This window comes from Trachymyrmex cornetzi, unplaced genomic scaffold (assembly GCF_001594075.2).
Source record: "Trachymyrmex cornetzi isolate Tcor2-1 unplaced genomic scaffold, Tcor1.1 scaffold15, whole genome shotgun sequence".
Classification (NCBI taxonomy): Eukaryota; Metazoa; Arthropoda; class Insecta; order Hymenoptera; family Formicidae; genus Trachymyrmex; species Trachymyrmex cornetzi.
Genome location: NW_017296091.1, coordinates 561,159 through 584,828, shown reverse-complemented (window position 1 = coordinate 584,828; position 23,670 = coordinate 561,159). Strand labels below are relative to the sequence as shown.

Sequence of the window (23,670 nt, the reverse complement as noted above, 5' to 3'; positions counted from 1 at the left end):
AATTTGATTTTATGTCAGGCCATATAACTTTCCTCTAAAATATTTTTTTATATCTTACATATTTTTCGAAAAATTTTGATGTGAAAATAAAAAATGGAACACCCTGCATAATAAAAAATAATTACGAACGTTCTTCTATATTGCGAGTATATTAAATAATATTCTCAACATAGCGAACGTAATACATATTTTTTATCAAATTATTTATATGAATTTGTAGATATCCTAAATCTCTCATACATTTAATTTCATCCATTGCGAAGATTCACGCATATTTATAGCTTCGAGCGTTTCGCTGGCGCACTTTTACAGATTATGCAGGAATAAGGATGTCACGACAAAGATGGTGACGTTTCATTATACGTACATTTTTACAGATTTGGATTTTGCGATTATAATATCGTTACGTTATAATGTCTTTGTTCATGCTCCATAGAGAGCAAAACTAAAGACTCTTCTTATGCAATAGGGCCTTCAGCTATTGATTGAGACTATTATAACTTAACTGGTCCAGCAATTATTGAGATCCGATAATCGTACTTCAGCTCAACTAAGCGGCTCGCGTATACCCGATCTGTCTTGCCACTGCCGCGTATACACTTGGCACGAGACACGACTCTTGATACATACATATAATTCTTATCTACAATTCGTATGTATTCGCATACGTAAACATAGACATAGGCATAACTAAGAATACAATTCACGAATATTGACCGCCGACTTGTTACGCTATTGCTTTCTGTTATTGTGTTTCATGCAATATAGAAACAATTGGAGGAAGTTCAAAGACTGCGACAATTGTTCTCTTTGTCTAATCTTTTCAATGAATACATTCCAACACAGTTTATTGACATATGTATGTACTTAATTATAGGTACGCTGTATTTGGTTTAAGTGTTTATTTTTAATTATTTTTTAAATAATAGAGTTATAACAAATTTTTTTAAATTAAAGTTATTTTATTTAAACAGCTCTATACATGTAATGATTTAAACAAAAGTTTTAAATTATTTTTATAAATATTTTTAAAGGTAATTTTATTTCTTCGATGAAATAACAGTTAATAATATATCTATTTTATTACAATTTTGTGAGATATTTTATATTTATAATGAATTTATTAAAGTGTAATAAAATGTAATTGTTCATGAAATATATTGTTACTTGAGCTGCTTTTAGTATGTGAGTGGAAAAACAAAATATCTCCAATAAAAGAGTGTATGTTATTATAATTTTGAAAAATTACAACAAACTAATAGACCTTGAGTTTATTATTTAAATAAATTTTAACAATTTTATTTTAAATGAAGATTTGTGCAACATGCAATTACATCTTTTTAAAAAGCAACTATATGTTTTCTTTAAATCAATTGATCTCATTATTCTGTGCATAAAAGTATTAAGGATTATCGAAAAATTAATAACTTTTGAATTATTTCATATTTTATGTTAAAATATGTATACTAGAATAAAGCATAAAATATCTTGTAAATTATTTATTTTTTATAACTCTAATACATTCATATGTAGAATAACTATGAAGAATATATGAAGAACATATTATATCTAGATATAGTATAAGGAATTATATTTAAAAATTCATACTATTTCATTTAAGAAAATGGCAATAAATTTAAAGAGGAAACATATTTTTTTTATAAGTGTTCAATTTACTGTAAACAAAATCGACATGTGTCATTCTGATCAAGTATCGTTAAAAAAATACTAAAAAATATTTTAAACGAATAATCTTTTATATTTTTTAATTTTTAAATTATTTTATTATTTTTTATATTTTTAGAATTTCTAAGGAAAATTAAAAAGTAATTAACGCCAAATTCATATACGTATAATAAATTTGACTCCAATTACTCGTCACTCTTTTATGTTGATGTATAATTGTTTTTCGCACTTTTAAAAAAATGAAGTACAAACATCGTTATACAAGTATCTTATCTGTAGTCATTTTGTAACTTGCTGTTTGGCAGCTACTTATATTTTTTTGTAATATTTATTTCTTAGTATGTGAAGTAACACTGAAGACAGTTATTTAATATTATATATTATAAATAATTTCTACGTATAACAATGTGTTAATTAAAATCCAAACGGGAAATTGAGTTAAACATTTTTGGCGAAATATCAAAAACTAAAATAATGCAGTGAAAAAATAAATAGATCGAAATAAACGCACTGACGCAGTAGCATAATTTTGTGTATAGTTACGTGTACAACTATATAAGTACTTTAAAATGGCCGTCAGCCTTTCATTATGTGAACTGTGTATATATTAATATATTATATTATAATATAAATTAATATACTGACAAGGAAACATACTTGAGTGTCATTTTGATGATCTTTTATAAATATGTTGTAATATAATTAAAATTAAAAATCTTATTTTTTTAAATAAATGTATTTTTTTATGAATACTATTACGCATCTGAAGGGATTAAAACATTTTTTTTTTAAATAATATTTTTATATTTCTATAAGCATACATCAATAAAATGATAAATGTAAAAATATTTTGAACATAACTTTTATGGTTTTAAACGCATGTAACAGTGTATTCATATTTTAAAAAATATTCTAATTAGTGTTTTTCAAGAATGCTTTTGTAATCAACATAATTAGTTTAAAGATAAATTTGATTATATCAAATTACATTCTAAAAATGTATTTTTGAAAAAAGTTATAAAAGTTCCTTCATAATCTTAGTCCTATTTACTAATAGATTTTGTTCTTTTAGAATTCTTTGCAATAAATTTAGGGCTAAGCTATCTTAAGAGAAATAAATTGTAGAAATATTTTAATAATAAAGTCGGCACAACACAACTTATTTCTTGAATATATTTTATTCTTGTATAATTTTGTATATTTTCGATAACTTTTTAACTTCGCAAACAATAAATTTGAAAATAAAATATTTTGTATTTAATTTGAAAACTTTTAGTATACTTATACGATTAACTTCTTATTTTTAATTACTTTGCTTTTAGATGATTACGATAATTGATAATGGTAGTTCTAGATTTCTATTTACGTGATTTCTGTTAGACTTTTGTTTGTTCAATATATTACACATTTTAGTGTTTTCGTTGTGATTGCATATTTTACAGTAACAACTACACGTTTTCCGAATTATGCGGTATGTATTTCGATGTATACGGTGAAGATGTGACGAAACGGCAATGCAGTGGACGCGCTGCGGCAAGGATACACAGAAATATTTTTTTTTCTATTTATATTAAAAGACTGATACGATAATCATTTTATGATGCTTGTAATTACGCAATTGTAAATAAAATGGTGTTATTGCATTAGGTCAGTGCAGTTGCATCTATATTTATTTTTCACTGCATCATTCTAATTTTTGACATTCAGCCAAAAATGTTTGGCTAGATTTCTCTTTAGCACTTTAACAAACGTTATACAACACGTTATTATTGTTACATATAAAAGTTATATATAGTTAATATTATACATCTGTCTAGAACATTATTTCATATTCAAGAAGCGAAGAAAGAACTGTCACCAATCAGCAAGTGTCAGAAAGTGTGTCACAAAGATATGATTAGAATACATATTATAGATATTTCTTGCGCATATTATAAACGCATTTTTACACTAAAAAAAAAATCTTGCAAATATATTAAAAATCTGGTATATTTGATTAGTATATTTGTTAGAAAATAAACGAATCAAAATTCTTCTAAAAATAACTAGACTTATGATTAATTTCTTTCTGTTAAACATACTAGAATTTTAATTGTAATCTCATTACGTAGATAGATCAATTGAACCAGAATTCCGTTTTTATTACAATTAAAATTCTGATATTTTCTGTTTTATTTAGTTGGGTCAGCATAACTTTTTAATGAACAAATCTATTTTTCTAAAGTATTAATTATTACGTCTTCGTTGACCTACTACACATGTAAATAACAAATTATTACTACTTCTCATATTAACTTTTCTTTTAAAAAACAAAAAAGCATTCACATATTTTATGTGAAAATCTCTTACACTATATTTATTGTGACAATGATGCTAATTGTAAGTTAAATGAAAACAGCTCTAATGAAAATAACAATTTATTTGTAAATAACAATTAATTTATTAATAAAATTTATTTAAATTATTTTAGAGGCGGACTGGCGAGGTAACGGTGGACAGCGAGGAACAGAATGCGGTGTTTGTGTGTATTTCCGGTGAGTAACTCTATGTTTTTTTCTTTTGTAAATTTCAGAATATGATAATTATTTTATGAGTTATACACACGCATTATACAATTAATGTTTGAATAAAATAAAAGATTTTAACAATACCAATAATTTAATTACATCATTAATCAGTCAGTTTTTTATAATAATTAAATTAAAGTGTAAAGTTGCAAAAAAATTAATTACATTTAATGTTACATGATTAGTTTAATAAAAATTTCTTTTTATCAAGAAATTCTAAAAGTTTTATGCAGAAACGTTTTGAATATTTTATACATTTTACCTAACATTTCATACTTAGAAATGCAAAAACTATGATCTGATCTTAATGTACACAGTAAAAAAATTTATGTATTTGTGTCGAAAACGGTCCACGTTCTTATTAACAGTTTGTGTTGAATTTTTTAGCATATTCAAGTGTTAATTTGACGTAATGTGATTATGTTATTTAAAAATTTTGTGTGAAATTGATATTCAATGTTTTTTAGTGTCAAAATGACACAATTTATGAGTAAGTGAACAAGTAACATAAAAATAATGTGTTTTAAAACGTAAATTCTAAACAAAAATGAATAAAATCCGTGTTAATTTAACGTATCATAAATGTTAATTTTCTGACAAATAATATGCTTTCACGGTTTGTTTACAAACTGTATCGATGTTATCTTTCTTTGTATGTTAAATTCAACACATTTTTTCCAACTGTGTATGTCATTTTAATATAACGTAGTTATACGATAGGTCAGGTTAATATCTTTACTCATTCTTAGCTTAATATTAAGCAAGTTCATAAAATGTTCTTTAGTATTGATAATATTAAAATCAAATTATTATATTAATAACAAATCAATAAGAGACTATTGTATATTTCACTTTCATCAGACCGAATAATAACCGATGTGTAATTTAAAGTAAAAAAATGCAAATATTTATAATTCATATATTAATATTAATCATTAATTTGCCCGATGAAAATCTGAAAATGTCAAATTTCTATTCATGCCCTATCATATTCTGTATAACTTGTCTTACATTATATACAACAAAGTTACGTCACTGAGATTGCAAGATAATTAATTTCTTTCTTTGTTTGAATTATTTTCAAGTAAGAAGTGGATAAAAAACATGATATAAATACTAAAAACGATTGACTTTTTATTTTATGTACTTCGAGATACAGCAATATAATAGTTAATCATTCCTATTTTTATATTGGATATTTGTATTATAAAAATATTATTAAGATAATGACATGATAGGTGCGTTCAAGGCAGTGAAGCTGCCAGTTTGTTTGCCAAGCGAATGCTACGTAGCTAACAAACAGCGGCTCGTACATCGTAGAATTTTTTGCAACAGATATAATATATTAGAAATTACCGTTATTGTTAGAAAGTAATGATATTATGTGTCATTAATAACGTAGAATTTGCATTTTCTGATAACGTTACATCCTTAAAGATATTTTTGTCATATACAAATGAAGACTATAGTAAAATGTAAATAATATTATTAAATTTACAGCATAAATTAACCGACGGAGAATGCAGTTAAAAAGCAAATAAATATGTCGTATAATAGTTACAGTAAATTAAATTGCTAGCTGAGCAATGATAAAATATGTTATTAGGTTAGCCATTGTATAACAAAGCAGCTAACAATTTTTGATAAAACTTACTAGAATATTATATGCTAGTCTTTCTGTGTATAAATCTGCAGGATATTAACGTACGTTGTATCGCAAGTATCTGCCGTTTTTTCTTCCTTTCTTCATTCTTTCAGTTCTCTCTTTTATTCTCTTTCTTTTTTCCATTCTACCTTCTCTGCTTTTTCTCTATCTTTTTCTTTTTCTTTTTTTCTGATCCTCTCTACATTCCTTGCCTTTCTTATTTTCTATATCAGTATTTTTTTGTTATCTTTATTTTTCCATCCTTTCTTATCCTTTTCTGCAATTACTCGAGGTGTATTCATTCCAACACACTTTAATATTTCATCTACTCATCATTTATATATGTCTAATGGCATTCTTATTCGCTATTCTCTTAACAAGACAAATAACTATCATTTAACCATTCATATCGCTAATCTCTTCTTTTTCGCACTTTATTAAAATAATAACCAATAGCGTGATATATTCTATAATAATATTAAAAGTAATAATTGATTCGATTTTCCGAAAGAACAAATCAAGAGACACGGTAATTTCTTCCAAGTGCACGCATCAGTAGCAAGTGAGATTATGTATTTTTACGCGAGCCATCTAGTTAAGCAAAAACGTAATTATTAAATCTCAATAACGACTGGACTAATTGGCTTCTTATTAGGTTCAATCGATTACTCGAGATATTGTGTACAAATTAAATTGACAAGCAATCGACACGCAATTTGCTTGAACTGGAAATTAATAAATTCACACAAAAATATTATTAGGCATTAAGACTCTTGATTGAATACGGTCTTCTTCGCTTAATTATATTAGTATATATTTTTTAATTCATTAATAGCCAATATATCCTATATAAAACATTAAATTTTATTATGAATAAAATAATTCTGGAGCAGTAATTAATACTTAATAATCTTTATTTAAATATTTCGGTATCTCATTTTTAAATATATATTAAATATTACTTTTATACTCTTTATACTTTTAATGTTTTTTATATTTTATATACAAGGACTAAGAAAAAACAAATGTCGCAATATTTTTCTGCTTAAAATGATTTTATATGTAATTGCTAACTTACAGTATTACCAAATTATTTTACACTTTTAGTAAATAAAGTTATGATTTTTTTTCGTTTTAAGATTAAAAAGATAATTTATCATTTATGACATTCTGAAAACGCTCACTATTTCATAGATAGCAGCTTATTTCGTAATTCTGGTGCATCGACTACGTTACCAGAAGTCCGTGATGGATCATCTACGGCGGAAGCAGCATTCAGACGTTTATCGGATGCGGAACAAATTCTGCTGGAGAGTTTGGACATCGATCAATATAGACCCAGACATACTGGCCGATTTCTGACGATGCATAAAAGACGACGTAAGAAGCTTACTACCAGATCCTTGAATCAGGAACCAGGTATCTTGGACGATATCTTCCACGGACTGGTGCAGGTAATTTATACATAAAAAATGAAAACTTTCAAAATAATTATAATACTCGTAAAAAATGTAAACCATTTTCATCGATATCGTACAGCAATATTTTCTATTAGATCTCAGTCGAGATTTAAGTCTAACAAATGCTTTTTTGTTTCATACATAGTGCACATGAATATGAATAGAAAATTTTGTTTCACGCCAACGCCCTTGATAAGATACATCTTGTTTTATTGTTATCATAGAAAAATGAGAGAAGTAGCATATTTCCCAAATTTCTCCCATTTTTTTTTTTACATATACCAACTTCAAGCACAGCAGCTAATACAATTAATGCGACATCCTTAAAATAATAACATACCTATACCTAATATAGAATTTTTTTTTTAAAGTACAGTTAGACTTATTGCTCTATTACGGAGAAATATATATAAGTGGATAGATTGGAAATCTATATATGTATACTTTTTTTAAAAAATTGATAGGTTTGTCAGCGCGAAATTCAGAAGTGATAGATATGATGAAAGAAGTTCATCCTATATAGCGTGAAACAATGCATAATATAAAATTTCTTATTAAGAAGGGAATAAAATCCTCGAAAATATGGGTATGCATATATGTATATTCAAAATTGAGGCAATATCCTATACTACAATGCGCCGATCAGCACGAATAACTTCATCAATTCGGTCAGCATTTTCTGCCGTTATCGATATTCTTCGGCGCCAGGGATGCGGTTCATTCTTGACGCGTTGTCGAGCTTCTTTAAAGCCTCACTCCATTTATAAATGCTTATATCTGACAACGTTTTCTTGCCATACTGTGCTTTTTCCATCCTTGTGCATATTTCCGAGATCATATTTTACTCCGTCCTTGGTAAGAAATTTAATTATTATGCGTTGTTCCATGTTTGGATGAACTTCTTTGTTCATATTTGTCGCTTCTATCGAGCTTTACATTAGCAAATCTGCCAATTTTTTCAAGAAAGTACACATTCCAGAATATTAAGTGATGCGAACCGCATTCAAGCACGTCTCATTATTTGAGCTTGCAAATTAAATTATAATTTAAATTTGAACGCCCTCGTATTAACTTTTGCATTGATTTTTGTGGATAAATATTAAGGTGATAATAATCACACACACACACACACACACACACACACACACACACACACAGTAGGTGATATGCTTGTTTTAAAAACGTTATACGATGGTAATCAGTGATTATTTGGAAATTGCAAAACCAGACGTGTACAGACAAAATTTGAATGCGTATAAATTTTATCCTTAACACATTTCATGTTAGCGACACGACGGTCAGGTCAGAAGAACCATATTAAACTTGTCATTCAGGCTTTTTATAATATTTCGAATATATATAAGCAGATATATTATATATTATCATAAAATATTTCATATTATATTTAATATTAATATGTTGTTTTAATTATGTTATTCATTTAAAAGTATATAACTTGTTTTATATTTAACTATATTTAATATTTTACATATTTCCACACATTTGTTTTTTTAATAATACTCTATGTTTTTTAAAATTATTAATTACTGTATTTTGTATAATGTTGCCTTTATTTTAATATGTAATAATATATTTTTAAACCTTAAAATTATTATAAAACATATGTTTTTAGCACATGTAATAAATGCGCCAACATGGGCCACTGCTGATACACGCGATCTAAACGGAAAGTCACGCAAAAATAGTGCAGCACAGAACATGTTAGAGGTTTTAATCTTATTGTAAAAGATATTTAAATAATTTTTTGTTTAGAAAAATTGCTTTATTTTGACGGAAAATAATAATATATTAAAAATATTTACTTTTTGCTACGAATTTTTTATATAAATTTGTATTAATTTTCAAATTTTGAGTAATACTTTATATTATAATCAGATTTTAAATTAAAATTCTGTTGAAGTAAATTTTTTTTAATTATAAAAAGAAATTTGTTAAACTATATCTATGATTTTATTTTTCTAATATCTAAAATAAAGCTTTTTATTTTTATAATTATAATTTATAAATTATATATAATGCAACACTTTCGAAAAACAATTTATATAAAAATAAATAAAAAATTTTGTGATCTAGAAAGAATATGATGAAGAATAGACTCCCCCCTATATTATGTTACAAATAATAAAAATTAAAACAATTTTTTACTTATTAATTTTGATTTTATATAAGAATAAAATGACATTCTTTTCTCATTATATTTTCATGCGCGCGCTAAGTTTATATTTTTATTCCTTCTACTAACAATACCCCATTATGAGTACCATCATGTTTGGATTATATGTGTTACAGTGCGTGTTACAAAGAGCTGGAAACTGGCGCTTTAATGCTTTCACGCTGGAAACAGTCACAGGTGGTAAGTATAATGAAAATCACGTATATAAATTTTTATAATATTATTTTTACAATAAAACAACCAATTTTAAATTATACTTTTTACGTTTTATTTTAATATTACAAATTTAAAAAAAAAATTTTATCACTACGTCATAACTTTTTAGGCAAATAAAAATTATATGATGATATCTAATTGAATAAATTTAATAATGATATATAATTTGTAAAAATGCTACAATAGGAATTTTTATTTTTATTTTTTTATACCTATTCGGATTGGTTTGAAAATTTTTACAATAAAAGCTTTTGGCACATAATAATAAATTAAATATAGTTTAATGTTAATATGGTTTAATGTTAATAGACGGTCTGAACAAAGTCACATAAAAATAGCGCAGAACAGAATATGTTAGAAAATTTGATCTTATTGAAAGATATGAAAAGTATTTAAATAAGTTTTCGTTTAGAAAAAATTATTTTATTTTAAAGCATAATTATAATCTTCTATTAAAAATAAATAATATGTATTAAAATCTTTCATTATCCTAATTTTGTCTTTTGATCAATTGGACTATGTTTGGAAAGAAAAATTTATTGTTACGCAAAATAATCTCCAATATTCGTCTATAAGAGAGAATTAAACTTGGTTTATTGCATTAATTATTTCTAAATGACACTTTAAAAACCTGCATTAAAAAGAATTTTAATAACTTTTAATATTTAAATATTTAAACAAAAGAATACAGTAGCGTTCAATATTCTATACTTCAGATATGAATAATTTTAATATTTAAAAATGATTTAATATGACATTATTATTAAACAAGCTTTAAATCTTCAGATTATCCAAATATATATATTTGAAAAAAGAATTTTATTTAAAAAGTTACACAAAATATTTAAATTATTAAAGTATTAACAGAGAGAGAGAGAGAGAGATTTAACTTGAATAAATACAGATTCACTAAAAAATTACAACATAATCATTAATTCATTTATAATTAGGTAATCGTCACACGTAATGCTGTGTTTAATTTTCAGGTCGTTCGCTGCCGGTATTATGTGTCCATCTCTTCCATTGTTATGGTCTTTTTCAATACTTCAGTTTGGATGTTGTAACAGTATGGAAATTATTTGGTAAGAATGCACTTATAACTGTTTAACATTCCGCGATTCTTATAAACACGTTGATTATTATTTGGTCTATATTGATTATAATGCAAAGCAGTGATGAGCACATAGAAATATCACTTATCTAATCATATTTTTTCTGAGAGAGGGAGAGAGAGGAAAGTTAAGAGAGATTTGTATGATTTTTATTATGTAAAAAAAGAAGATGGAATAAAAATAAGAAAATAAAAATTAATAAAAATTTTTGAAAAAGTGATCAATTTGAATATTATAGTCAAATAATTTATGTAATTATTTAATTGAAGCTTTTATCGAGGAGGGTTATCACAGTACAAATCCTTACCACAACAGTATACATGCGACGGATGTCACTCAGGCAATGCATTGCTTCCTCCAAGAAAAAAAGGTAATTTTTTATGTTTATTTTTCAACTTTATAAACAAATGTAGAATATTTTTAAATGCAAACAGCATGTAATATCTCAATTCTTCAGTGAGACAGAATGACCGAGTTATAAATTTGCAGATTAAAACACATCTAACCAATTTAGAAATTATGGCTTCCTTGATAGCGGCTGTAACGCATGACTTAGATCATCCGGGTGTTAATCAACCGTTTTTGGTCGCAACGAGTAATCATTTAGCTGCACTTTATCAGGTAGGAGCATCTTCGTTAAATTGTTCATTATAGAATTGAAAATCTAAGGATAACGTGCGGTAATAAAATAATTTTCATTAAATTATTATTCAATCATACAAACTTACGAAAGAAACGTTAATATTGCAAAATAGATTACAAATATACATATAAGTTAGATAATTTTTTAATATTTGATCATATATAGGAAGATCTAACATATAAATTTGATATTTTCTGGCATATTAAAATTATTAACTTTTAATGTTAATGTCTAAGAAAATAACAAATAATAAATTTAACGTATGTATGAATTGTATTTTTTAAATCAATTCATACAAAAATTTTTTCTTATTATAATTTCATATATTTTGACTTCCACTTTAAATATTTCTCTTAGTTTAGATAATAAAAACATATTTGAGAAAAAAGTTATATTTTTCGAGGGAGCAATTAAGAAAATAAGAAAAGAAAAATTTTTTTTGAGAGCATTTGTTTAAAAGATTTCAAGCTCAACATTATTTTGTTAAATAGAACTATACGTTTTTATTTGCACCACTTTATAGTTGGTATCGAAAATTTTAATTCTAAAATTATGCAATATATTTTTGTATACTCGATTCGTCGTACCAAGCTGGATTTTTTTATATTTAACTTTGACAAAACTGCATATATCTCGACAAATTTATTTCGAGGAAAATGCCAAATTTTATAAAATATGGATGGAAAAAATCCAGATTGAAAATCGAGGTACATGTATGTGGGATGAGGGTTGGATTCAAATCCGAGACCTGTTGACTACCAGTCGATTGCTCTCACATATTATCACACAAAATATGATTACAAAATCAAAACAGATGTGCTTGCTACATTGCAAAATATAAATTTAATATGAGTTTAATAATAATGATTATAAATAATTATAATAATATTTAAAAAATAGATGATTATTCTTTAAGTAAATTTTTCACACTTTTTGGAGAATTTCTGTCATTATATCTCTTAAATAATTTACCGTATCTAATTCATCAATTTGGGAAAATGTGTTAGTTATTTGATGTGATATAATAAAAAATATATATAATATTAGAGGTATATAATATTAGAGGTATAATTATAAGAATAAAATGCATTTAATTTTTTTATTATATTAAATTATTATTGTAAATATTAAATATGAATTTATATTGCAATAAGTGATCATACAGAAATATTTCGATGAATTAGATTTCGAATGATGATGAAACTTTCGAAGTGGGAATGTCATAAATGTCATAATTATTACTCGTGCTATACATATAAGCTAAGGTGTGCAAGACAAAAGAGCAGGTATGAGCATGCCTCACAATATTGTTTAGAATTAATATCATATTTCACTACAAGAAAATTGTAAGGTAAAACATCGTTACAAATACAATTTACTCGTCAATACACATTTTCTAACTATACTTTAAATTCTAGAAAGCTGCTTTGTAAAAAATTATATATAAAAATATAATGTTATCCAGACATATTGGAATAAAATAGTAACTAGAAAGCTAAATGCTGCAATTTGTCCACACCTTAACTAAATTCTCATCGATATCTATCTAAATTGTAAATTATATGAGTTGCTTTTCATTTATACATATATATTATGATGTATTATTTCATCTTTTGCAAATCCCATTTCATTGATAAATAAAATAAAAGTTGAAAGTGCGTGCAACCATGTATAAACAAATATGTATTAAATTATTACGTTTAACAATATATTTTAAGAAGAATCAAATCTCTTGAATCATGTCACTTTAAAAGTATCGTTAGCTTGATGTGAATTATAAATTGATATTTAATTTTATAGTGAGATTATTTGTAAATATTCAATCAAAAAACGTATCTATCGTAAATTAATAGTAAACAAAAATATCGCGAATATTATTTTTCAATTTATTGTTCAAAAAATAAAATTTATACAAATTATGTGACATTCTTTTTTAAATGCTCTAAACTTATTCCTTAAGTATTATTGCAATTTATTTATAAATCACCTTGTTATATGTATTTTTTATTTCTTTTCTGACAATTATTATTTATAAATAACTTATAAATTAAGCGATATCTATCTGTGTAATCGAAGGTTAACAACTTTCAGAATACTTCTGTTCTCGAAAATCATCACTGGAGATCGGCTATAGGATGTCTTCTAGAAAGCGGTGTTTCGGCACAATTACCAGCCGACGTAAGATCAGAACTTCAACGGCATATCAGTTCATTGATTTTAGCAACAGATATTACAAGACAACAAGAATTTCTTACGCGTTTTAGGGTACATCTCCTTACATTTTTTTTCCTTTTTAATTATTTAAATTAATCATGACGTGTTTTTTTTATTTCTTTTTATTTATTTTATTGCAGGATTATTTGAGCAACAATTCACTTGAAATGAAACGCGAGGAAGATCGTCATTTCATCCTACAAATTGCTCTAAAATGCGCAGATATTTCCAATCCGTGTAGACCGTGGGATATATCTAGGAAATGGTCTTACAAGGTTTGCGAAGAGTTTTTCAGACAAGGCGATTACGAGCGTCGTTTAAATCTTCCAGTAACGCCATTATGTGATCGACATACCACTAGCATCCCAAAAATCCAAGCTGGTTTTTTCAAACACGTCGTTACTCCTCTCTACGTAGAATGGCATCGTTTTCTCGGTGATGGTTTGAGTGTGTCATTAATGGAATATTTAAAAATGAATCAGAAAAAATGGGAATCACTGATTAACCAAGAGGTAACTGAAGAAAAAGAAACCGACATTTCTGAATTTAATGAACCTGAAGGAGTCATTAGTTCGGGCGAAGAAACGGCCGCTGATGAAGATTCGGGCAGTATTGATCTACTGATACCAGCAACTTATGTGCAAACAGCGCGAATGCCGACATTGCCAGGACGAGTTGGACTCGATCGCGTTGGTAGACGTCATTCCGTTCCTCTAAGTGTATCGAAATCATTGCACTTACCTTTAATCCAGCCGAATAGAAGAGAAAGTATGCCGATCGAACAAGCCAAAGCGAAAAATCAATTCTGGAAAATGGAAGATCAAAATTTATTGGGACCGAGTTCATTGTCTCTATTGTCTTCCAAAAGTAATACGAGCGAGTCAAATGTTAGTGTTGTCGAGAGACCAGTTAGCGCAGAGAATCTCTTACCAGAGACAAGTATAGCCAGTATTACGAGCAGCACCGAAGCATCGAGATTAAATACAGTTCTGCAATCGAATAATCAGTACAGCGCACAAACTAAACAACTTATGCGACAACAGACTTTCCCTCCGTTGCAACCAAGTACAAGAATGAGGTATATGTCTGCGACTGCGGAGATGTCACAATGTTACATTCAGACGTTGCTGGAAACTGACAATTCTTTTAGTTGCTCGACTCATACGAAAGAAAAATCATGTCCAAGCGGTCGGTACTGTTCACACGATCCTAATTCACGTTATCAAAAGAAATCCAGTATAAGTCCTCTTTCTAAAGAAGTACCGACGGATACATCTGTTAAAAAACAAGGCTCGACTTTGTTGGATATAACAAAACAGAAACATACTGTCAATTCCATGCGTCGCCATTCTATACAGACTGTTCGCACTGATGATTCTTTCTCTAAACATAGATATAAAAGGCCTTCTTCCGCTCAAGATCCAGATCCCACGCAAATGTTCTATGCTACGTTAACGGGTTCTCACAGTGACAAAAACAAATGTGTTCCTGACATGTGCATTGCGGAATGTAAGTCGAATTTAGATTGCAACACGGAATTTAAATGTGATCCGAAATTAACAGTTCAAGAACAACAAACTACGTTGTTGCCCAAAAAATTAGATCAATCTACTTCATCGACTTTGAGCGCATATTCTGCACAAGAACCGCGAAGATATTCAACTTCTGTCACAGAATGTAAAACGATAACGGTCGATCATGCAGGTAGACGATATACCACAATACCCGTGTCTTCTGAGCTTAGCACTCACAAAGTGTTCTTTATCGGTACTCCTCCTGATTCGCCTCCTAATCATAGTGTATCTTCATCGAGTGACAGTGGTAGTGAGCCAAAAAGAAGTATCGATGATTCGAATAAAGAAGCTAGTGTTGTCATTGGCAATAGAAAGGAATTAGATAACGTGAAAGAAAAAAATTCAAAGAGCTCAAAGTTCAATTCCGATGCGCAAATGAAGGAAAATGTTGATCCCCGAACGAATGACGACGTCGCTAAAGCATCATCTCGTAGAGGCAATCAGGTAATCTAGCAATGATTTCTAAGGCTAATTTTTTACTATAATTATATTAGATCATAACGTGAATATATAAAAGATATCACTTTTTCTAACATTATATGTCGAAATGAATTTGTTAAATGAAATTCTTTTGCACTCATTTTAATATTTTTATACTTCGTGTTTGCGATGAATATATGAGTTTAATTATGCTCTTGTGTATTCAATCTCATCTTTTGTATATTTATTCTATTATGTTCTACAACTTTTACTTTAAAAATATATTTTGTAAATTTTGGTCTATTTATCAAGTTTGTACAGCTATCTACGAAATAAGAAGACACAAGTTACTTTTTATGTATAATGTGGAGAACACTTAAACTTTTTATTTCCAATATCATAATCCAATGTAGTTACAACAAACAATAGGAAATCTTTATATTTTGAAATATTAGTCCTATAATTACAGTTTATTTCAACCCTTAGAAATATAATAAAATTCTTTCAATATGTCTTATAAAAATTAACATTTGTTTAACACATTAAAATGTATAAACAATGAGATTTTATTTTACTTTTAAAATATAAAAAAATTCTCTCATATACTATGTTAAAAAATTGAAGAAAAATCATTTCTACATTTTTACTATTTAAGGTCTTTCTCTCTCCTTTTTTCTCTTTTTTCCCCCATTTTTGTTTTTTCTGCTTTCCTCACTTCTCTTTCTTTTTCGTGATTCATTTCTCTTTAACCTCTAGTTATTTCAACCACTAACTCTCTTCCTTCATTTTCCCTAGAAAATATCTTCTCTGATATTTTCCCTCTGTCTGTCATATCTTTTAAATTTTTCTTGCACATATTAATTTTCATATTTCCCTACCCATTTTACACATCTTACATTTCTCAGTACTATCCGTCCTCATTTCATCATCTAGATAAATATGGCTTTCCTTTCAGCTCTTTTTTAATATCTTGGTACTTCCTCATTCTCTTTATTTGTTTATACCATCTGTTATATCTAAAACTCTTTAGACCTTCTGTTTTTTTTCATCTTTTTTTCCTTGCGATTAATTGTTTATGTTTATTCAGTATCCTACTCTTCCTCCTCCATCCAAGTGTTTCCATCTCCTCTCTCTAAAACAATCTTTCCTCTTTTCTTATTTCCGTAATCTCTTCTTGTTCTCTTTAATTTTTTTTCAACACTCCAATCTTACTCTTCTTTCAGTTTTTTCTCATATTCCTATATACTATTCTTTCTTTCACTTTGTTCCTTTGTAATTCTTGCCCTGTCACATATCCTGTCTTTTGTTCTATTCCTAGTACCTATCTCAGATATCTTTCTGCAATAATCTTTTTATTTCTTCTCTCTCTCTCTCTCTCTCTCTCTCTCTCTCTCCCCCCCCTCTCTCTCCCCCCTCTCTCTTTACTTCTGTTCCGTAACTTTGTTATTGATTACACCAAACTTTGAAGTCAAATCTTTTTTAGTTATTCGTAAATCTCATCTTTTTTATTTCCTATACCTAATGCAGTATTGTCACTCTTTTTATTCGCCGCTTTCTTATCCTTCACTTATACTTCTTGCTCGCCCCACATTTTTTGTTAATATAATCTGTAATAATCAAATTTCTTTTTACTTTTTCTTTAAATTTTCTAGTTGCATATATTGTTATCAATATTGAATTCAGGGATGGGCAAAAAGACGCGGATCAGCTCCAGTTGGTCTTCTATCGAAATTGGACGATTTTACTTCAACGAATATATCTACCAGAGTTGATCATAATTGCAGACGTGGATCAGTACCAACTGATATTACTAAACATCAAGGTATTAGAGCATATATTCTAATTCTTCTATTTATAAACATATTAGATTTAAAAAAAAAATATATATATATAGAGAGAGAGAGAGAGAAAGAGAGACTGTAAACATAAATCATAATTATAAATTTGATCAAACTAATAGAATTTTATCAGTTTATATTATTTCCGAAAAAAAAAACGGATCAATTTACCTCACATTTTTTATTAATAACTTTGAACATTTTGATTAATCTCTTATAAATCGAGATATACAATATATATATTGATACCCTTAAACAAATAAAATTAACTTTATCGAATAATTTATATAAAAACATCTTATATATAACAGATAAATTACATACATGATTTGAATTTAGATTACATATATTGAATAAAGTTATATTGAACAAAATTATTTTTATTAGCGCAATACTGGATGCTGTATAAAGTTATATAATAAATATAACTTTAGATTTATAACACAATTTTTATTATTTATAACGAAGTGATAACGAATGTGTTAAATAGAAAGATTTATTGTTAGTGATGTTTTAATATATTCATAAAAAATATTTTAAAGATAGTATAATACTCTGAAAAATAACGATGAAAATAATAAACATTATTACTAAATAAAGCAAAAGTAATTAATTTCAGTTATTTTTTAGTTTAACAAATTTTTATTTAAAAAATGAAATTTAAATTTATAATTTTTATTTAGAAGTATAGTTTATATCACTTACATCGTGAATACACATTCTTTTATATATTAGGTGGAAGTTGTAACCGGTTAACTCTAGGATATCGAGGAGACAATTTTTCGGATCTACGAAGATCTAGTCTTCCGCAAGAGACTGCATTAGGAAATCTTTTAGAAAATGTCCTTACTTTAACTCGTAAGTATATTTTAATGGTATTATAACACAGAAATGCAATTTTACATTAAATTATTTCAGGCGAGCGTGAAAGCATTTCAATAAACAACAATAATAATAACAACAATAATAGTAACCGCAGCAACAATAACGGCATTAGTAAATTTGATAGTACCGTGTCTGGAATGCTTTCTCCGAGACGAGGATCAATACCAGCAGACATATCCGAATTACGTCGCGATCTATTTAGTAGGAATAATGTAAATAGTAAACCGCGAAACCGGAAAAAAATTTTAAGAAGACGAAGTAGTGGTGGCCCAGAAATGTTTACCTGTGGATCTACCGATGGGAACGACAATGGTACGTGGCTCAAATGGAAGAGAGACATAGGAAAGCGTGATCCTGTCCCCGAAGCATTTGTCAAACGAAGGGGATCTCTACCCATAGAGATGGTGGCTGTTTCACATGCTGGTCGGTACAACCATAGATAAAGGAGGATGTCGTAACACAAGCGGGTACAAATATGTTTTCCAAAAATATACGTATTTTTCGTATTGTTCATTTTTATTTTCTGAGAAAATGGTTGCATTTCGGACAAAAAATTGTGCAGTTATACTGAATAAAAATTTTTACTAAATGAAAGTCAAGTGTAATCGATATATTTAAATATAAACAAATAATTAATTTTATTTAACATAAAATACTTGTACATCAGCTTGTTTACAGTATTGGAATAAAAACTAAATATACAATACAATTAAAATTTAATTTAATTAACTTATTATTTTATGAGCTTTATTTTAATTGTTACGAATATTTTTTTAATTCTAAATAATTTCGAAATTTTAATTTTAAAAAGTACCATGAAGTAAATAAATGTATCATATAATATGTGCTTATTAAGCACATATTGAAAACTTTCTAAAGAGTCAATTTTCTAAATATATTAAAATGCACATATTGATTATAGTGATATATAGATTGATAGTTTATAAAAGATTAAATATTTGATTTTTTCTCAGACAACTTTTTGTTTCTTATTCAGAGATGTTTAAATTGAGAATATTTCACACAACATTTTTACGTTGTGTATACAATTATTAGATTTTTTAATGCATCCCATATAGTGCAAACTGCATCCTTCTCATCTACTTTTTTTTAGAATGACAAACATTAACAGAATTTAAACAAATTTTTATTCTACCCGTAACAAATCATCACGACACCAATCATGACAACAGCCGAATGTCGTTCTTAAGTTATACTGACAAAATTTCTGTTTATTGTAGGATCAACATCAGCACGTAGATCTAGCCTGTGGCGGTTTTAGTATGCTGTAGAAAACCCAGGGCCGTCCATGCAGCGATTAAATCATCACAACAGTCTTTCCTTAAATTATCAACAGTAACATCAGCGACGATCGATTACTGATTTTTAAAATTGTCAATATTAAAGACATTTTTATCGATGTAAATGTGAGCAAGTGAATATTGTAATTATATTTTTCATGATTTTAAATAGTGTTATGAGAACGATAAATCAATTTATACTTGAATCGCGTGAATTGGTTAATATCGATATGATTGTGATATCACAAGTATTGTGATATGTTCTTGCATGCGCTAGACAAATCGAAAGTAGTTGGAAGATTTTTATTGTTAATTGAGATGTTGCAAATTTATGTTATGTGTATAGGTATAATATTAAATATCGAGACATTAGACCGCATAATCTAACAAATAAAGAACAGAGAGATGGAGTAAGTGAGGGAGTGAGCGAGTGTGTGTGTGTGTGTGTGTGTGTGTGTGTGTGTGTGTGTGTGTGTGTGTGTGTGTGTGTGTGTGTGTGTGTGTGAGTAAGATAAAAAAGAAAAGAAAAGAAATGAGAAAAATATATACAAATATGTAGGACATTTTAAGGGTAGATTTAACATAGACAAATAGCAAAATAATTAATATGAATTATCTATTTTATTTTGTTCCCAAGATGTAATTGAAGATAAGTCTTGAAATATTTCGCTCAGTTTATCTTTGATGATTGATTGAGAAGGACTTTGGTAAAGATCGAAACACTAGTTTCAATTAAAAAATATTTCAAGTATAAAAACTTAATTAAGAAAGTATTAGAAACGCAGAGTATAATTATATTATTTACTTTGGTTCATTAACCTATATCATTCTAGTTTTTCTATGAACAAAGTAATTATTAAATTTTTTATCCTTTGTTTTTTTTGTTAAGTCTACTTTTTAAATATGTCCCACATATTAAAATATATTTATAACTATATTACATTCCTCGCACTTTATATATTTGCGTGGAAGAAATAAAATAGCCAAAGTAATCATTACATTTATTTGTGCCATATATACGAGAATTATTTGAAGTGCGATATTCTGAAAACTTCTATAATCATAGCTCAAATTACATTTGATAATTTATTATAAGGTAGGAAAGGAGAGAGAAAGAGAAAAGGAGAAAGAGAAAAAAAAGGAAAGAGAAAAATAGAGTAATATATGCAGGGTTTAATATGATTTTTTAATAATTAAAATACTTAGAATGGAGAAGGAAAAAAGACTGGTAGAAGGTACCCGCCGTTATCTAGATCTACACATTAAAAGATCTACCTAGATCCAGATTAAAAGAAAGATATAAATCGAACAAGATTTGCTCATAGATGAGAAAGATTTCAATTTTTCGAAAAATATTCGCGGCAGGATAACATTAATTGCAAGCCACTGATCAGCAAATCGCGATAGATATTATTTATACTAAATAAATAATATTTAAAACTTTTAACATTTTTCCACTTATATTTACAATTATAAACATTTTACATCGAAAATGTATATATGAAAGTCGATAGAAGAATTTTGTTATATTTCTTAAATCAAATAAAAAATAATTTGAAGTAACAAAGACTATTGTAATTGACTTCAGAGAAAGAATGAATATACTCAATTTGAAAAATGCACTTCTCTAATATTTCATCAGTTATATTAAAAAAAACTAAGTTTTCCGTGAAAAAATAGCATGCAATGCGTAAGATACAAATTTGTTAAATAATGAAATAACAATAATGATAATAATAATAACATTAAGCAGCGATATGTAAGAGATAACTACGGTGCGAATTTTTCTATCACAGGGTATTACCTACATGCCCCCCTTATGGATTCGGATGGATCATAGGATAGACCTGATGGACAAACCTCGAATAAATAATAATAATAAAACGATAATACTAATATAACAATAATAAAATAGTAATAAAAACATAAAAATTAATAACAGTAAAAGCAACAATAAAGTTGTAATTACTACTTTTATCATCGTTTACAGTGCTATAATCATCAGCATAATCATCGTCGTTGTTGTTCTAGTTATAATGACGTTCATATAAATAAACGTTTTAAGATTAAGTTACAGCGATATGCGCGCCATATGCGATTCATCTTGGAGTTAATTAGTCAGCAAAGTACATTATTTAATTATAATTATTATTTAATATATAATTCATAATTGCGACACATAGGTTTATGGTGCGTGAGCGTAAAATAAATCAAAAGACAACAACAGAAGTTACATTAATAAACATATTTTCAATACAGATATTATTAAACTGCCTTTGCGTAAATACGATCAGGAGATACCATTGTTAAAGATACTTGTATGTTATTAAAATTATCATCTGTAGAAAGTTTTGATAACAATATTATTTACATTTGAAAATGAAAATGTAAAAAATAAAATGAATCTTTGTCGTTAAAATTTCACTTCATGTACTATTATAAAAAAAATAATCTTCGTCTCTCAAATTGTCCGAAAGTAAAATAATATTACTAAGTCATAGAAATTAAAAAATATAAGGAATATCGATGGTAAGTTTTGCGATTAATCAAAAATAATCATTAATATATCTATGTCAACATCATAAATGGATTATCCATTTTTAAGAATATTTGCGAATAGTAGTTTTCTCTCTTCACCGATTTTCTAAATCTTCCATTCAATAGCTGCTAATGCTTTATATGTATTTCACTTTTTTAATCAAAACTTATTCGATGATGCTGTATCATTTTAATAACAACTATATATTATAACAATGTTTCCTGCAATTGCAAATCTCTTAAATTAATAATTATGTTTTTTACATCAGTAATGATACATGCAATACTGCGCGACAATGAAACATTATTTATACATACATTAATATCTAGCTTAGTATAAAATTTCCTAATCTTTCAAATTCATAAGAAAAGAACGTGTATACCGTATTATACCAATATGCGATACCATGAAAACGAAACAAAAATCGAGAAGTTTAATTAAAACATTTATTTGAAAACAATTTCTTAAGATACTTGTCTTTATCACACAGACCAATTAAATGGGACTAAACAAAAAATTCTTTAAGCAAAGCTATAATTGACTTAAGCGCTTGCCTAAAATAAATACGAATTCTCAATACTTCTATACATGACCACATTGTTCAATCACTTTTTGAAGAATTTATTGCACTTATATCTTATTCGAGAAATATATATACACTTGTTCCCTTTTATCAAACCATCCTCTTACTCTATCATAATTTAATTGATGTTTTTTGACGCAAAAAAATAATAACTAAAAATTTCCTAAATATTTTTCCTGACCCAATTTTTAAATATTATGTATTTGTATCGTACTGTTTTTATGCTTATTCTAAAAAGATTTAAGAAACTAACGAAATATAGCAAGGTCCAGATTGAGCTTATTGTTAAGAAAAATCTTGTATCGACTGTTTGATACAGAAATACAGCGGATTTAGGATCAGTTGAATTTTTATTACATTGATAGGAGCAACATTCGATAGGAATCTCACTGTAATTCGTTAATCATTATATAAATAGTAAGTTTGGCGTACAAGTTCAGTGTGCAGCAAATAACGCAGACCGTAACCATCATTTTCAATTCAGATATTTTTTACTATTACATTTTAAGCAAATATAAATAATGTATTAATTTAACTTTTGATCCTATAATATAATCGTCTTTACAATTATGACTTCTTTATTAGTTATTTAACTATGTATGTGTGTGCGTGCAAATGTGTTCGTATGTGTATGTGTGTGTGCGTACGAGATCTATAAAAAGACAGAATAGAATTTTTTGTTTGCATGTTAATAATTTGAAGAAGCATCAAAGTCGTTATATGATAGAAAATCTTTATTTTAAAAATAAATACCACATGCACAGTATTTTATCTTTAATTTTTTGTGCAGCAA

At 27.2% G+C, this 23,670-nt stretch overlaps 1 protein-coding gene across 2 annotated transcripts in view; it reads left to right on the top strand.

The window, feature by feature from the left end:
- The window catches only part of LOC108758071 (uncharacterized), a 41,316-nt gene extending 21,089 nt beyond the window's left edge, over positions 1-20,227 (top strand). Inside the window, exons 2-13 of one of the 2 annotated variants that reach the window (XM_018502844.1) lie at positions 4,157-4,220; positions 7,093-7,352; positions 9,669-9,732; positions 10,755-10,850; positions 11,150-11,250; positions 11,370-11,501; positions 13,615-13,788; positions 13,878-15,755; positions 17,415-17,553; positions 18,305-18,427; positions 18,488-18,877; positions 19,696-20,227. In XM_018502844.1, the coding sequence (XP_018358346.1) occupies positions 4,157-4,220; positions 7,093-7,352; positions 9,669-9,732; positions 10,755-10,850; positions 11,150-11,250; positions 11,370-11,501; positions 13,615-13,788; positions 13,878-15,755; positions 17,415-17,553; positions 18,305-18,427; positions 18,488-18,877; positions 19,696-19,736 (3,462 nt within the window). In that variant the 3' untranslated portion in view covers positions 19,737-20,227. Of the gene's footprint in view, positions 1-4,156; positions 4,221-7,092; positions 7,353-9,668; positions 9,733-10,754; positions 10,851-11,149; positions 11,251-11,369; positions 11,502-13,614; positions 13,789-13,877; positions 15,756-17,414; positions 17,554-18,304; positions 18,428-18,487; positions 18,922-19,695 lie in introns of both variants that reach the window. The other variant, XM_018502845.1, reaches the window with a different exon arrangement.
- The last annotated feature ends 3,443 nt before the right edge of the window (positions 20,228-23,670 follow it).